This window comes from Mixophyes fleayi, chromosome 4 (assembly GCF_038048845.1).
Source record: "Mixophyes fleayi isolate aMixFle1 chromosome 4, aMixFle1.hap1, whole genome shotgun sequence".
NCBI lineage: Eukaryota > Metazoa > Chordata > Amphibia > Anura > Limnodynastidae > Mixophyes > Mixophyes fleayi.
This window is the reverse complement of record NC_134405.1, coordinates 264,016,822-264,033,492: the sequence shown is the minus strand read 5'-3', so window position 1 is coordinate 264,033,492 and position 16,671 is coordinate 264,016,822. Positions and strand designations below refer to the sequence as shown.

The 16,671-nt window shown below is 42.6% G+C and overlaps 1 protein-coding gene across 4 annotated transcripts in view; it reads right to left on the bottom strand.

Annotated features, from left to right (window-relative positions):
• The window catches only part of SHROOM1 (shroom family member 1), a 126,567-nt gene that overhangs the window by 20,507 nt on the left and 89,389 nt on the right, over positions 1–16,671 (bottom strand). For all 4 annotated transcript variants that reach the window (XM_075209721.1, XM_075209719.1, XM_075209720.1 and 1 more), the window contains 2 exons: positions 7,426–7,537; positions 6,854–7,126 (listed from right to left, as the gene is read on the bottom strand). In XM_075209721.1, coding sequence (XP_075065822.1) covers positions 6,854–7,126; positions 7,426–7,537 — 385 coding nt within the window. The remainder of the gene's footprint in view (positions 1–6,853; positions 7,127–7,425; positions 7,538–16,671) is intronic.

Genomic DNA, 16,671 nt, shown 5'->3' with positions numbered 1-16,671 from the left:
TGGGTTCATTCGACCTTCCACCTCGCCCGCTGGAGCTGGGTTCTTCTTTGTCAAAAAGAAGGATGGATCATTACGCCCTTGTATAGATTTTCGTGGACTCAATGCCATTACTATCAAGAACCGGTATCCCATTCCGTTGATCACTGAGCTATTTGACCGCATCAAGGGAGCCCGTATTTTTACTAAGTTGGATCTTCGTGGTGCTTACAATTTAATCAGAATCCGTTCCGGTGACGAATGGAAGACAGCGTTTAACACCAGAGACGGGCATTACGAATATCTGGTAATGCCTTTCGGGCTATGTAATGCCCCCGCTGTTTTTCAGGGCTTCATCAATGAGATTTTTCGGGACTTATTATATGTATGTGTCGTCGTCTACCTGGACGACATATTGATTTTTTCACAGGACCTGCCTTCTCACCACCAACATGTGGCAGAAGTCCTCTCCAGGCTACGGAAAAATTCATTGTTCTGTAAATTAGAAAAATGTTCATTCGAATTACCCCAGATTCCATTCTTGGGGTATATTGTTTCCGGAGTTGGTCTGAAGATGGATCCTGACAAAGTAAATGCTGTACTACATTGGCCCCAGCCAACTACTCTTCGTGCCATCCAGCGTTTTTTAGGTTTTGCCAATTACTATAGACGCTTCATTCAAGACTTTTCTTCCATTGCATCTCCTATTGTGGCCCTGACTCGTAAAGGGGCTAATCCTAAGCAATGGTCTACTGAGGCTATTCAAGCCTTTCAAACATTAAAAGAGTCCTTCTCTTCGGCTCCAATCCTTCGTCAGCCTGATGTGACACTCCCTTTTTTCCTAGAAGTAGATGCCTCTAATGTGGGCTTAGGAGCTATTCTCTCCCAACGCTCGGAACAGCAAAAATTCCACCCTTGTGCCTTCTATTCTCGGGGTCTCCTACCCGCAGAGAAGAATTATACCATCGGAGACAAGGAATTACTGGCTATCAAAGCCGCATTAGAGGAATGGAGATACTTGTTGGAGGGAGCTCGCCATCCGGTGACGATCTTCACGGATCATAAAAACTTGTCATATCTCCAGTCTGCCCAATGCTTGAACCCTCGTCAAGCAAGATGGTCTCTTTTCTTTTCCCGTTTTGAATTAATAATTACCTTCAAACCAGCTGCCAAGAACAAAAAAGCTGATGCCTTATCTAGAGCCTTTGCTACGTCCTCTGATATAGAAGAGGTTTCCAACCATACCATTCTAGACCCCAAATGTATCTCACTGGCTGCTTCATCCACCAAAACGCTACCATTTGGGAAGACCCTCGTGCCTTCTACTCTAAGGAGGAAAATCCTTTCGTGGTTCCATGCCTCTCGTTTTTCTGGACACGCCGGTGAACACAAGACTTTTGAGATCCTCTCTCGAAGTTACTGGTGGCCTTCAATGAGGAGAGACGTCAAAGAGTTCATTGCTTCCTGTGAATTATGTTCGCAATTCAAATCCTCCCGCAGAACCCCAGCAGGGTTGCTGCGACCACTACCCATTCCGTCCAAACCATGGACCCATATTAGTATGGATTTCGTTACTGACTTACCACCTAGTAAGAACCATAACACTATTTGGGTGGTAGTGGACAGATTTTCGAAGATGGCTCATTTCATCCCTCTGTCTGGTTTGCCTTCCTCGTCTATCCTGGCTGAACATTTCATTAAAGAGATCTTCCGTATCCATGGATGTCCATCTGAGATTGTGTCTGATAGAGGAGTACAATTCGTGTCCAGATTCTGGCGAGCCCTTTGTAAAACCTTGGGCATACGATTAGCACTCTCATCTTCTTACCATCCACAATCCAATGGACAAACCGAACGTGTCAATCAAGATCTTGAGACTTTTATAAGGATATTTTCATCAGCCAATCAAGACAACTGGGTAGAGTTACTCCCTTGGGCTGAGTTCGCCCATAACAACATGTACCATGAGTCATCATCCAAAACTCCATTCTTTGTGGTCTACGGTCACCATCCGTCTTTTCCGGAATTTCCTGCCCTCCCGCCCACCCAAGTTCCTGCGGTGGAGACTGTTTGTCAGACCTTTAAAAATATCTGGTCTCAGGTTAGAACCTGTTTAAAGAAGACATCTGTCAAATATAAATCTTTCGCTGATAAGAAGAGGCGGGCTATTCCACCACTAAAAATTGGAGATCGTGTCTGGTTATCCACAAAAAATATTCGTTTGAAGGTTCCATCCATGAAATTCGCCCCTCGTTTTATTGGTCCATATAGGATCATTCAAGTTATCAATCCAGTATGTGTGAAACTCCTTCTTCCTAAGAGTCTTCGGATTTCTAATGCCTTCCATGTATCTTTGCTCAAACCTCTTATTATCAACCGTTTTTCAACTCCTCCCTCAGCTCCGCAGCCAGTTCAAGTCCATCAGGAGGAGGATTTTGAGATTACCGAGGTACTAGATGCAAAAATTTCGCGAGGAGTCCTCCACTTCCTCGTTCATTGGAAGGGCTTTGGTCCTGAGGAGCGCTCTTGGATCAAAGCTGAAGATCTTAATGCTCCTGCCCTTTTGAAGAAGTTTTACTCCAAAAATCCGGACAAGCCCGGTTCCAGGCGTTCTGTGCCCACCTTTAAAAGGGGGGGTACTGTCACTCACCGGACCGTGAGTGCCTCTTCCCGGACATTTAGGAACCGTGGCCGTCCACCATCCTGAGGGTCTGCGCATGCGCAGCCCTTTTCTATACTTCAGTGTATACCCCTTTAACTTAATTGGCAGATCAGGCAACCTCCCTATATTAAGCACCTGTGGTCACTACCACGTTGCCTGATCTTGGAGTCTCATTCCTCATGAGTCTCTGAAGGTGTTCCTGCATTACTTGTGTATTCAGTGCTGCTGATTCCTGTGGTTTCCAAACCACTTCTACTACTGTGGTTCCATACCACTTCTACCATCAACTGTATCATCATGACTGTTTGCTGATTCCTATCCGCTGCCTCCGTGCACTACAGTCTTCTACACCACTTCAACGTTATTTTATATCAATGTGACTGTTTGCTCATTGCTATCCGCTGCCTCCGTGCACTCCAGCTTTTACCTCACTCACCTGCTTCTCATCAAGTCTGTTTGCTGATTGCTATCCGCTGCCTCCGTGCACTACAGTCTCCTGCTTGCAACTCGCCTGTGTTTAACATCGTGACTGCCAGCTGACTACTATCCGCTGCCTCTGTGCACTACAGTCTCCTGCTTGCAACTCGCCTGTGTTCAACATCGTGACTGCCAGCTGACTACTATCCGCTGCCTCTGTGCACTACAGTCTCCTGCTTGCAACTCGCCTGTGTTCAACATCGTGACTGCCAGCTGATTACTATCCGCTGCCTCCGTGCACTACACTCTCATCTCATCTTTGCTGTGCCTTCCTCGAGACTGCCGCTTTTCATTACCATCTGCTTTCTTCGTGATCTACAGCTCCTGCCCTGCACTCCTGTTTCCCATCGCTGTTGGTTCCTGTGGTTGCTACTGGTTACCTCCGTGTGCCGCTGAGTCCTGCCGCTGTGGTCAGCGCTATCGTCCATCTCCTGCTGATCTACTCTCCACGCCTTCACGTGTTCCACTGGCCTCTACCCTCCTGTCAGCATTGGATTTGTATCTCTTCTACTACCCTCTGCTGGATCATCTCCATTCTCCTGGGTTTCCTATGAGTCCAGTTCCACGTGTTGCTGACTCCTGTGGATTCGTGTCCCTGTCGGTCTACTCACCTGTGCGCTGCACCTGCTAGACCGCTGCTTCTCCTATCCAGGGACTTCCTATCCAGTCGGCCTCCAGCCGCTCAGGTACCGCTGCAATCCCATCTGACTGCTACTGCTGAACCACGGTATGCATACTTCTCATTGACTGTGCTGTGTATTGCATATCTTGCTGGACTGTGTTTGGTTCTCTCTGGAGTCTGCTATCCGCTGAGTCTATTGCCATCATTGACTGTGTTATCATTGTGCTGGACTACTTCAAGAGACTTTCTAGATTGCAGACCTGATCAGTCATTTACATATATATATACCTATATTGTGCATATTACTGTGGATCGTGTATAAGGTGCCTGTGTATATCCTGTGTTGCAGTCTTCCCCCGTGCACCTCCTCACATATATATGCAGTGGTACAACTTGCTGATGTCAGACCACTGATCCCTGTTTCCGGTATCACCTGTTCCATTATCCTCTCACATAGCAGTGGTACAACTTGCTACCGCAGACCACTGACTACCTGGATACCTCCACTTGGATTCCATTCCTTCACTCAGACAGCGGTACAACTTGCTACCCGCAGACCGCTGACTCTCATCACCTCCTTGTTTCTGTTGGACATTCCTCCTCACTATAGCAGTGGTACAACTTGCTATCGCAGACCACTGACTACCTTCACGTGTCCTTGTCCATACAGTTCCTTGTGTATCATTACCTCATTATTATCAGTGTTGCTAGTCATAGACTTTCCTGAGCATCTCATCGGCCATCATTTCATGTTCCGTGATCACCCAGCTACCAGAGTACCCTATTACCATCTACATTGCTCTGGTAAGCCTACCATCTGGTGATTCCTGGGTAAAGACTCCTAGTGCCCGTGACACAGACTAGTTCATGATTGAGTGGTCAGTATTATCACAAATCATTAGCTGAGAAGACAATGGCCTGGTCGATTGCAACACATAAGTAACCTATGGAATGGATTTTGTATTGGCACTTGTAGCTCTGCTAAATGTACATGCATGACATGTTTTTATTTTATCCCTGTGTACACTTCTGTACATAAAAAAATAAAATAATGTGGGTGCCTATGACTAATGAAGCTTAGTACTTAACTCCAGCTGCACTAGAATGTGAGAATGAGATCATAAAATATTTTTTTTTTATTTTTCAATAATTTTGACTGAAAAACAGGGGAGAACAAACGATTATCAAAGTAACTCCAATATCCTGACATTATTCTCCAGCTGTTGTGACTATATTTCCCATGATCCCTTCCTAGCTACTGGCTTTTTCTGAACACTTCTTGAGTAGCAAGCTGGAGACCCATGACCGAAAATCTTAACTAAAAAAAATAATATAAGAAATTTGCCCAAAAGCCAGTATCATTTATGTTCTTCCTCTGACAAAATAGTACATTAAGTAAACTAAATATAAGTCAGGTCAGCTACTGGCTCCAGGAAACAGATTCTTCCCACGCCTATGCTTATAGATGCCATTACTAATGCCTGTGGTATTATATGAAATTAGAAGGAGGAGGCATTGCTTACTAGTTTATATATATGACCCAAAATGGAAGAATTTGTACATGATGAAATGTATTCTAGTTGTATACATGTATATGCCAAAACAAGCTTGTTACCACGTCAATCTGTTGTTTGTAGCTTACCTTACTTACAACATAGTATTTCTGTATTTTTTTATTTTCTAAACTTTAGAGTTACAGTTGACCTTTATTATTTGCATATTATATCTTTGCTACCACAGTTTAAATTGGATTTAAAACCAAAAAAATACTTATGTTCAATTCCATGTATGAAGTATCTATTAATACACGAGAAAGTAAGTGACAAAATACACAGGTATGATATCCTTTATGCAGAATAATTAGGACATAATGAATCTTGTTTTTACCATAATTTGGAGCACTATGCCTAAAATACTAGATTATATTTAAAAAAAAACATAAAACACAGTGTATATCCCCACAGGGTGTATGGTAGTATCCCAATAATGATTAACTTTTTCCTTCCTGGTTGTCAAAAGTGTCAGGAAACTGGTTTCCATATTAAAAATTTCATATCACTATTTTTTATTAGCCTATGTAAAAGTTCTAAAAGCTCAGCTTTTTATTGACAGGTTGTCAAGAGGTTTTGGGAAAGTTTTTTCTGTATATAAACATATAAGAATATTCTCTTAACTATGGTAAGTAAACAGCTTTAACTAAATAAAAAAAAGTTTAAAGTTTTTATAAAAAAAAAAGCCATGTAACGGTCTCTTACTAAATTTTACATGCTTAATATCTATGACAAATCTACAGATAACACTGTATGACCTTTAAATATAACATACATAAAATGTGAACCTGACATCCATTATCAGACTAGTGCATAAAAATATACACACAGGATGGAATTTTTTTACTATCAGGATAGTTTTGTCCAAGTTATCATTCCAAAACAAACCTTCAGCCTTCCTAGATAGAGAAGGAAAGGAGGGGAAACTGGAAGAATAGTTTCTGAGAAGAACAGTGGTCTGACGCATGCCATTTGAATGTGCGCTAGGTGGTAATGATAAAAGGGAAGAGTAAATAAGTGGGGGGGGGGGGCATGGAGGGTGAATAGAGGTAACCAGATCTCTTGTATGTCCAAAGTTTGTATAAAACGACCCCAGCATATTTGTTTTTTTACATTTGGTAAAGAAAGTAGCCTTTAGTTGTTGTTTTGGTACAGGTTTATATTAGTGGCACCCAGAATTCCTAAATAATTAAAAATGAATCATAAAAGATAGATGAAAGATTCCTAAGTGACCAGACCCACACACAGCATGACCCTTATGCTCAACAGATGTGGCTAAACTGAACAGGATCCAGCTGACTGGCGCTTGCCACAAGCAGAATGACCTCTTCTAGGGTCACTGGGACTTGTTAGTGCGGTTGGAAGATGACCGCACTCATAGGCCAATAGCGGTGATGATCAAATTTATTAATATGCCACATAATATGACCCACACATGATATTGAGCCAACTGAATAATATTGCTGCAAATATTAAAGACTCTAGATATCAGCATTTGGCTTTTGTGTTTTATCGTTTGATACTCTGTTATACACAAAACGCATTTTGTAAAGAATATCAACTTACCATTTCATCGGCATCTGTGTTCTCATCAATTTTGCTCAAAGCATTTTCAACCCGAGCCAACCTCATGGACAGACAGAAGAGCAGGCTTACCACTTTCTCCAGATCTCCAATAAACATCATATAGCGCTCATATTCATTGGGCTTGCAAACCTCTTTCACTACAGCCTCGAGATTTGTACCATGAGTCGTGTTTTCAGTGATCTCAGAAAGAAGCAATTCCCTTTGTGTGTAAATTTCCTCCAGTAGTAAATTTATGCTGAAAATAAGTTCTATCTGTAAAAATGTAATGAAAATAATATAAAAACATAAGATATGAAAATTCATCATTGTCCTCCCTTGTAATTTAAAATGTATGTCTTTCTGGGTTTTTTTTTTGTACTATGTAACCAAAAGGAAAAACTTTAATAAAATCATTATTGAGAAAATTCATCATTGTGACTATATATGAAATATTGTGGAAAATATTATAATAATTAGTGGTCTGGTGGTGTTAATGTGGCTCACACATCCACATTTTTCCTTAGTTTTTGCTCATGCCAGCACTCAAACAATATATAATCACAGGCCATTACCTTTTTTGAAGTGTTGTCATCCAGGCATCCTCTATCTGGTTTCTGGCTATTTCTCTTCTCAAGCAGCAGCGTGATTTTTGAATGTAATTTTGACATAACCCCAGAATTCACCCTATTAAATAAAAAATGACATTTAAATTAAAGCTTATATTTCAAAATCAATGCATGTGTGGCCTCTACACACAGCCATTCAAAAATGGATGTAGCCATTAGCCAAATAGCCAGTTTATCAGCCAAAAACACTATTTCTTCAGAAGGCAGTAGTCCTCTAAAAGATCCCATGGATATTAAGATGAAAAGTTGTTTTAAAGACCTTCATTTTTGCTCTGAAGCTTCCTTAAAATCAGAAGTAGCAATGGCTTCAGTGGCTAGAGAACTCTGATTATAGAGTGTGAACTTTTACACAGATGTCCAGGAAAATATTAGTAGCCAATATTTGCTGAAAACCAAAGTTTTAAAGAGAGAAATAGATTTCCTTTGTGAGACATCATTGAATGCCATTACCCTTTGAGCCAGAAATATGGTTTCAATGGCGACAGCTAGGAGAGCTCTCTGGCTGTCTCCATAGGCAGCAGATGTTCAATCTAAAAATACTCTAGAAATACTTCCATTTGAGGGTTCTTTTCTCTTAGATGATAAGCTAGACATCATGATTCAAAAATTTTCTCGGGGCAAATCTAACCATCTGCCGCAGGATCGAAGGGGCAAAGTTTTTTTTCTTCCTCCTCATCTAGCCAACATTTCAAATTTCTAAGAAGTTATAAGCCTGGCAGAAAAAACACCAGACAATCCTTTCGATCAGTGGCAAAACTACCATTGGGGCAGCAGGTGCGGTGCATCAGGGCCCATGGAGATAGTAGGGCCCGTTGCATGGGGAACTAGCGAGCTGTGGGCCCTGGTTCCCTCCTCCCCACTTCCCTGCACCGGGACTCACAACTTGCTAGTGCCGCCTCTGCTTTCGATCATTCAGGCTCAATGAATGGAGATGAGGTCAATGGCAATGACTATTGCCTGGCTCAGCTCCACTAAAATCTATGGGCTACAATTCAATATAGATAGTTTATGGAGATTGTCAGAAATGGTTACAAGATAGAATTTCATTATGTTACCAGGTACTGATATTGGAGAGTATTACTAAATAGATAAACTATAATCCAGAAAAAATAAGCATGCTTAATTTAGGGGTTTACCGAGAACGGGTTCTCTTCTTCTGTTTGAGGTTGGACTACATCCTGCTGGCCATGCTCCTGTGCTCTGTCTGCAGTACCAGTGGTGCTTTGCTGGAACAGGATACGCTGTACCTTATCCTACTACCTTAAGCTCTATATCGGCATTCCTTGACCCTGGACTCGGCATGCAGACGCATACAGCGTCTGCATCGGTGCCATTTTACAATATTTAATTTTCAATTACCTATTACCGCATTTTCTACCCAAGGTAGCAACTAGCAGGTCCCGGGTAGCCAGCCCTTCTCCTCTGCTTGTTTCCCCAGCAGCACATTGTCAGGACACATCCAGCAGGTAAGCCCCTATGCATACACACAAAAAGCAACAAACTGCTACTTGTCCTCTAACTTCAGCTAGAGACAGGAAAAAAAACAGGAGAAGAGGAGGCCCTGCACTATATGCTACTTGGGGCATTTCTAATTCCATAGACACACACAGGATTTATGGGCCCTATTAACCTATAAAACAAAATTACCAATATGCATAGCTTACCAGGCACACTATTTTTTATTATATAAAAACAATTAAAAAATCTACAGCTGTGCTAATTGCCCTTTTTGTAATAGGACAAAAATTAGCTAAATTAACAGACTTCTGTTTCCGTATTAATAATTTCAAAGGGGTGCAATTACAGAGTTCATATAAATATCCAGAGTTTCCCATAAATTAACAAATTAAAAGGAATATGTTCCAATGAATGAGCAAACTGCAAATTACATAGGTGTTCAAACTAAAATAGTAAAAGAATATAATGCAAATACATAACATAATAAGAACACGTTAATAACTGCTGCAATACAAGAAGTGAAATGGACAGCTCTGCATCGATCGCACTGAGAGCAGCATGAAAAGTCAGAGGTGGTGGAGAGGACTTCTGCGAAAATGTCAGTGTGTTTTTTTTAAATCAGGTAAAATTTTATTGCATTTTCCTTTTTTTTTTTTTATAACATTTTAAACAACAAAAAAGCCCATAACATTGAGCTTAATCCCCAATTATAACCCACACAGTGTTACAGGTATTATCAAGTAACCATACATAATAGTATCACAAAAGAAAAAACATTGACATTCAGATATACAAGCCAAGGTATGTACACCTCCCACCATTTCAAGATGCAATGAAATAATATTACAGTTTAGATAATACAGAATATAATCGTTGACGTTAATGACTCAACAATAGGCGGCTGGATGTCTGCCCCGAGCATTCATTAGGAGAGCTCCACCTCCCTCAACCCTTCTGTAACATATGGGGATATCCTCCACCTATACCATATTCTTTCATACTTATCCACTAGTTTCCTGCTGGTGTACATGAACCTTTCATGGCCGACTGTATCGTTAACAAGGTCAATCCAGCTACTCAAAGTCGGGCCTTCAGGTGCCATCCATTTTCTAGCTATCACCACCTTTGCCAACATAAGTAACGTGTTGATAAGCAGTCTAATAAGTCTACGGGTTTTTTTGTTTAAGCCCAAACCGAATATAGAGAGTTTTGGAGTCAAGGCCACCACTCCCACCTCCAGTCTTTTAATACAATCCTCCACCTTTCCCCAAAAGGATGAAACCAGCGGACATTCCCAGAGCATATGCCAAAAATCTCCTTTTTCACTCTTACACTTGGGACACAACACCCTCTGACCCCCACAAAACTTAGAAAGCCGAAGAGGGGTGAGATACGCTCTGTGTAACAGAAAAAACTGGACCTGGCGAAATCTGACTGATGCAGTGACCTCTTTCGGGCTACACAACACCATATCCCATGCCTTGTCACTAAGTCTCCCCAAATCCTCCTCCCACCTGCATCGCAGCTCCGGCAAGCCCCCTTCACCAGATCCTTCCACCAATATTGAATACAAAAAAGAGATTTGCCGTCTTTGGCCCAACCTGGACAGTTGCACCCTTAAGGAGTCTGCACTAAAGCTTGGGGCAGCTCCCCGGAACTGCGAGGCCAAAGCATGTCTTAACTGCAAGTATCTATAAAAGTAACCCCTAGGTAGCTCATATAACCTCTGAAGTTGCTCAAATGAATATAATACCCCATTTTCATACAGTTGCCCAATCTGTATTATATTGTAGATTCGCCAGGCTCCAGCTCCCTCCATCCTAATCATTTCTCCAAAATCCAAGTTATCCCAGAGTGGAGTGCACGGATCTAAATCCAATCCACCCCCAATCTGGGCTGACAGTCGCCAAACCTTCATGGCCTGATTTAACAAGGGGGGGTCCCTCCCAACCTTTCTTTCAGCCAGAAGAAACTGCACACGTGTATGATTAGATCCTGTCTCAGAGACTAAAAAGTCATGCAAATCTACACCCAACCGCGACCGGAACCATACCTCAATATGCGTTAACTGGGAAGCAAAATAATAAAGCCGTAGATTCAGCAAAGCCAAACCCCCCGACCCTCGAGAACGATTAAAAGTAGTAAGCTTAACTCTTGCTCTCCTGCCTGCCCACACCAAAGAAACCATGAGACGTTCAATGTATCGAAATGTGCTATGAGGAATAAACACCGGTGACTGCTGCAAAACGTACAAAAACTTTGGTTGGATTATCATTTTGACCAGGTTAATTCTACCTGTGACCGACAGTGGCAGCTGCTTCCATACCCCAATCCGGCTCCTAAAATAGTCAATCTGAGGTTGGACATTACGCTGGATATATTGACCCATATCACTAGATATCCAGATACCAAGATATTTAAATACTGGGATCCATTTAAGAGGAGTCTGCAAAACTTGACCCATAGGGCAAGCACCCTTAATCGGAGTTACACTAGATTTGTCCCAATTAATCAAAAGCCCCAAGTACCTGCCAAACACTGAGACCACACTGAGTAAAGTTGGCAGCGATTTATCAGGATATGACAAAAAGAGCAGCATATCATCTGCATAAAGGGCAATCTTGTCCGTCCTGCAGCCCATCCTCAATCCAGTAATATCTGACTGCATTCTAATCATACATGCCAACGGCTCTATGGCCAAGGCAAATAGAGTGGGGGACAAAGGGCACCCCTGTCTGGTACCTCTGCCCATAACAAATTGACGGGACACAAAGCCATTTACACAGACTCTAGCTGTAGGGGAGGAGTATAGCAGTCGAACCCATTGAATAAAAACCGGACCAAACCCAAATTTCAACAGCACCGCCCACAGATACCTCCACTCCACAGAGTCAAAGGCCCTAGCAGCATCTAACGACACCACCACCGCCTCCTCCTCCACCGGGTGGGGCAACTGCAGATGGCAAAAAAGCCTACGCAGATTTATAGCCGTAGATTTCCCCGGCATAAAACCAGTTTGGTCAGGATGTACAATCTCACTAATTACCCGATTTAAACGTGTCGCCAAAATTTTTGCCAAAATCTTAATATCTGTTGTCAATAGCGATATAGGTCTGTATGATTCTGGAAACAAGGGATCCTTTCCCGATTTAGGGATAAGAACTATAAGGGCTTCAGACATAGACGGAGACACACATCCCTGATCTCTAAAGCTTGTAAACATATCTTTCAAGCGAGGCACAAAGAACCCCAGATGCTTCTTATACAACTCTATGGGTATCCCATCTATGCCCGGAGCCCTGCCATTTGGAAACGAGGCCATCGCAGCTACAATCTCCTCATCAGTAATTGACAGGTCCAAACTTTCTCTACCATCTGCGCTCAATTTAGGTAAAGAAACAGCCGCCAGATACGTGTCTAAATCAAAGTCTGAGTACTCAGCTCTTGACACATAAGCATCTTTAAAATATACATAGAAAACATCACTGATCTCTTCGGTCAAGGTATGCACAACACCCAAAGTATCTGTAATCCCCGCCACTACAGCCGCCGCCCTTTCTGACCTTGCTAAATACGCTAAAAACCTACTACATTTATCCGCTTCAAAGTATTGAGTATGTTTAGCAAATAACAGCTTACGCCTTGATTTATCTAGCAAATAATCCGACCATTCTCTCTGTACCGCTAGCCAAGCCATCCTATCAGAAGCCACACGAGAAGAGAGATACACCTCCTCTAACCGCACAACCTCTTTTTCCAATTTATCACCCCTCAACCTAGACTCTCTTTTGAAACAATTAATACTTCTAATTAAGGAACCTCTTAAAAAAGCCTTGAATGAATCCCAGACAAAAGGTGTGGCTGCTGTGTCCACATTGGTAGCAAAATACTCTTCCCATTGGGATTGCGAGGTATTTCCATCCTGCAACAATGTCAACCAAAAGGGATTAAGTCTCCAAAATGCTTGACCTCTAGAAACATTAAGTTTGACTGTTAATACCAACGGAGAATGATCTGAAATCCCCCTTGGTAAATATGCAGCATCCGAGACAGCCGGCAATAACTCCTTTGATACAAGTCCTAAATCAATTCGGGAGAAAGCATTATATGAAGTGGAATAGCAGGAGAAACAGACCTCCCCCGGATGTCTCAGACGCCACACATCCACCAAACCCATCTCTTCCAACAGATCAGCGAATTTCGTTTTTTTAGCATGTGTAGTATCCCCCACCTCCCTCCACCTATCAACATTGGAATCCAACACATTATTGAAATCCCCACAGCAAATCACAGGAGTGTCCGGGGAGAGAGAGACAAAATCACTACATTTTTTTAAAACCTCACTACTATACGGGGGGGGGGGGGGGACATAGACTGACAATAAGTTTATACGCTTGGAATCAAAAATGCCCCTTACAAAAACATATCTACCTAATGGGTCCGACTCCACCATTTCCAAAATAAAGTTTACTTTTTTACGTATAAGGAGAGATACCCCTCTAGAATGACCCGTATGAGTAGCATGATATACCCATCCAACCCACGGTTTTTTAAGGGCCAACACTTTACATCCCACTAAATGTGTTTCAGTTAGACATATAACATCCGCTTCATACTTTTTTAATTGGGATATGACCAAAGACCGTTTAATTTTATCATTTAGGCCACGAACATTCCAAGTCAGGATTTTAATAGACCCCCTATTCATTTTTCCAGTCGCCATAACACAAGGGAATACACATAAGACATTTCTGCATAAGAATCAACCCCCTCCAGCCCAGGCAGACACCCAGCCACCAGTCAACCATATTAGCATATACCAAAATAGTCAGTCTCATCATCTGAAAATATTTGCATAGAGATAAAATACCAAACCTGTCACTGCATTGAAAAACCCTACCCCTCCCTACCCTATTCAAACCGCCCCCCTCCCCGTATATCCATCCCCAACTTAGACATACCTGGATCCCCTTATAACTATCCCGCATCCCCTTAAACAGCACACACAACTATCTCCACGTACTTATGGAAATACCCGTATGCACCGAAAAAAAGGGAGGGAGGTCGCGACCCTTTAAGCAAGGGAAGCCCCCCAGCCCACAAGTTCACCCTAATACTCCTCCAACCCTCCATACCCACCCAGACCCTTAGCACCTACTGTAGGATCCAACAATCTCAAACAATATCACCCCATAACTGACATTTTCAAAAGGATCCAAATAACTACAATATTAACCAAAGTATTTCAGTCATATATAGTCAGAAATCAAAGTGATATATATTGACAGAGCATATCTCAAACATTATGACTATCAAAGGCACACAGTCTTGGTATCATCTCAATTCAGGAGACCAATACATCACCAATAGTATCTTCAGTCCGGACGAAGACCACTTGGAGCTCTCCTATCCAACCAGTGAGTCGCCTCAGATGAAGATCCAAAGAAAAGGGTAGTTCCATCCGCAATCACTCTTAATCTTGCCGGGAAAAGCATAGCATATGGCAGTTGCATTTCACGAAGACGACGCTTCACCTGAATAAATTGAGCTCTGCTTTTTTGTACATCCACCGAGAAATCAGGATATACAGCAACTCTCTGATTTTGGTACATCAGTGGGCCCTTAATCCGAGCCAGGCGCAGAATAGCATCCCGATCCTTATAATGCAACATCTTGGCAATAAATATGCGCGGCTGTGCACCAGGAGGCGGTCTTTGAGTCGGAATCCGGTGCGCCCTTTCCACCGCAAACTGGGCCGTGAACTCCTCTCTGCCGAACAGCTGGATCATCCAATTCTCCAAGAATGTCTCCGGAGCATCTCCCTCTGCCTTTTCAGGGAGACCTACCAGTCGAATATTACTGCGTCTGAGGCGGCCCTCCATATCTGACATCTTCTGTTTAACCGACACCATCTGAGCCTCCAAACAAGCAATTTTCTGTGGCAAAGGGACCGTAGTATCTTCAAGTATAGAGATGCGGGCCTCCGTCTCCGACACTCGCTCTCGAATTTTCTGAAAATCCTGCCGCATCAATGACAAATCAACCTGCACCTCTCCAATTTTATCCATTACCTTCTTTTCAGAGGCAGCGATGGCTTTCAGGACCTCCTGAAGAGTAGAATCAGCAGGTGTGTCTGCATCTTTAGAAGACTGGGGTACTTGCAACTCAGATGCAGTAGCTCCCCCTGTGTTTGTAGCAGGATTAGAACGAGCATATTTCTCCAGCCTGCTAGCAGCAGTATTACTTGTAGAGTGCTTACCCATATTAGCACCTGCTACACACAGATTGCTACAGATACACTGTTATGATGTATTATACAAGTCCACTGTAGTGAATGCTCAATAAAGACACCACCTGCACGTAGATAATTCACAGAGGGAAAAAAGTCACCAGGCAGCTTCAGATGACACTGTATATATAATCTCCTTACTGTGCCACAGATAAAAATCTCAATGCTTTTAACAGGCACCACTGTAGAACAGGAATGTGACCGCTATGCCTCCAATACAGAGTGACTGCATATGTTCTGTTCTCCCCCGACACTACCTTTCAAGATGGCGCCGCACCTCTCTTCCCGGCGGGAACACCCGGGGACTGACACTCTTCACTTTACCCGAGCAGCCAGATGACCTCCCTCCACACGGCTCGCTCACACAGGGCAGGTAATTAATGACTCACAGCGCCTTCACCGACCCAGGAACTCTTTCCCCGCCAGCGCGCTCAGGCTCATCCACGCTCCGGACACCAACACTGACTGTATCTCTCCCGAACCTCCAACAGAGACACCAGCTGGACCAGGACAGGCAGGGGCAGTTCTTACACCAAATTATCCCCGTTAGAAGGAGCCGGTAACACAGCAGGATATCGCTACAGGATATTTAGGCTGGAGAGCTTCAGTCAGCACAGCCTACTCCATGCTCCGTCAAGCCACGCCCCCAATGTCAGTGTGTTTAATTAAAACTTGTGTTACACATATCTCCAAATATCAGGACACAAATAACATACCTCCACCATCTGTCTTGGATTTAGGTGGGACAGTGCCAATAGTCAGCACATTGGTCCCAACTCCTTAGATGCTGGGAGGTATGTCCTCGGTCACCATAGTGATCCAGTGTGTGCATCAATTCAAAGCTATTTTAGGGAAAGCTTGATGTTGGTCTAGTGCTCCTGGGTGTTGAGAGGTATAAAATATGCACAAACCCCACCCATGTTCATCCAAACCACTCCCATATTATCACCCTTTGTGGGTTTATAAATCAACACAGTTCTGGCAAAACATGGACTGTTGGGAGCTAAATGAATAATGTACCCCAGACTTTAAATTATTATGAGTCACCTACAAGTTCCAATTTGCAGTCTCATGCTTACTATATGGTTGTGGCACTGCTCGGTAACTCCTAATAACTATCATTTACAGTAAGCTATACCTTATTCCGTATGTTACACTCCAAACACTACAATGGCAGGGTTTTCATTTTAAATGACTAGAAAGTTCTAAAATGTCAGCTGTAAAGGATATGAATGAGAAAATATTAAACAGGAGCATTTAAAACAGCTTATACTATACAAAAGCAGTTTAGAACTTACTACTATATTATAATCCTAATTCAAGACAATGGGACTTGTAGAAACCTTTTCATACTTGTTTTAGCCTAATTATAGATCTCTGACACACGTTATTTTAGGTACAAAAAGGACCTGTCAGTTTTCACAATATTGACCAATATTTACACA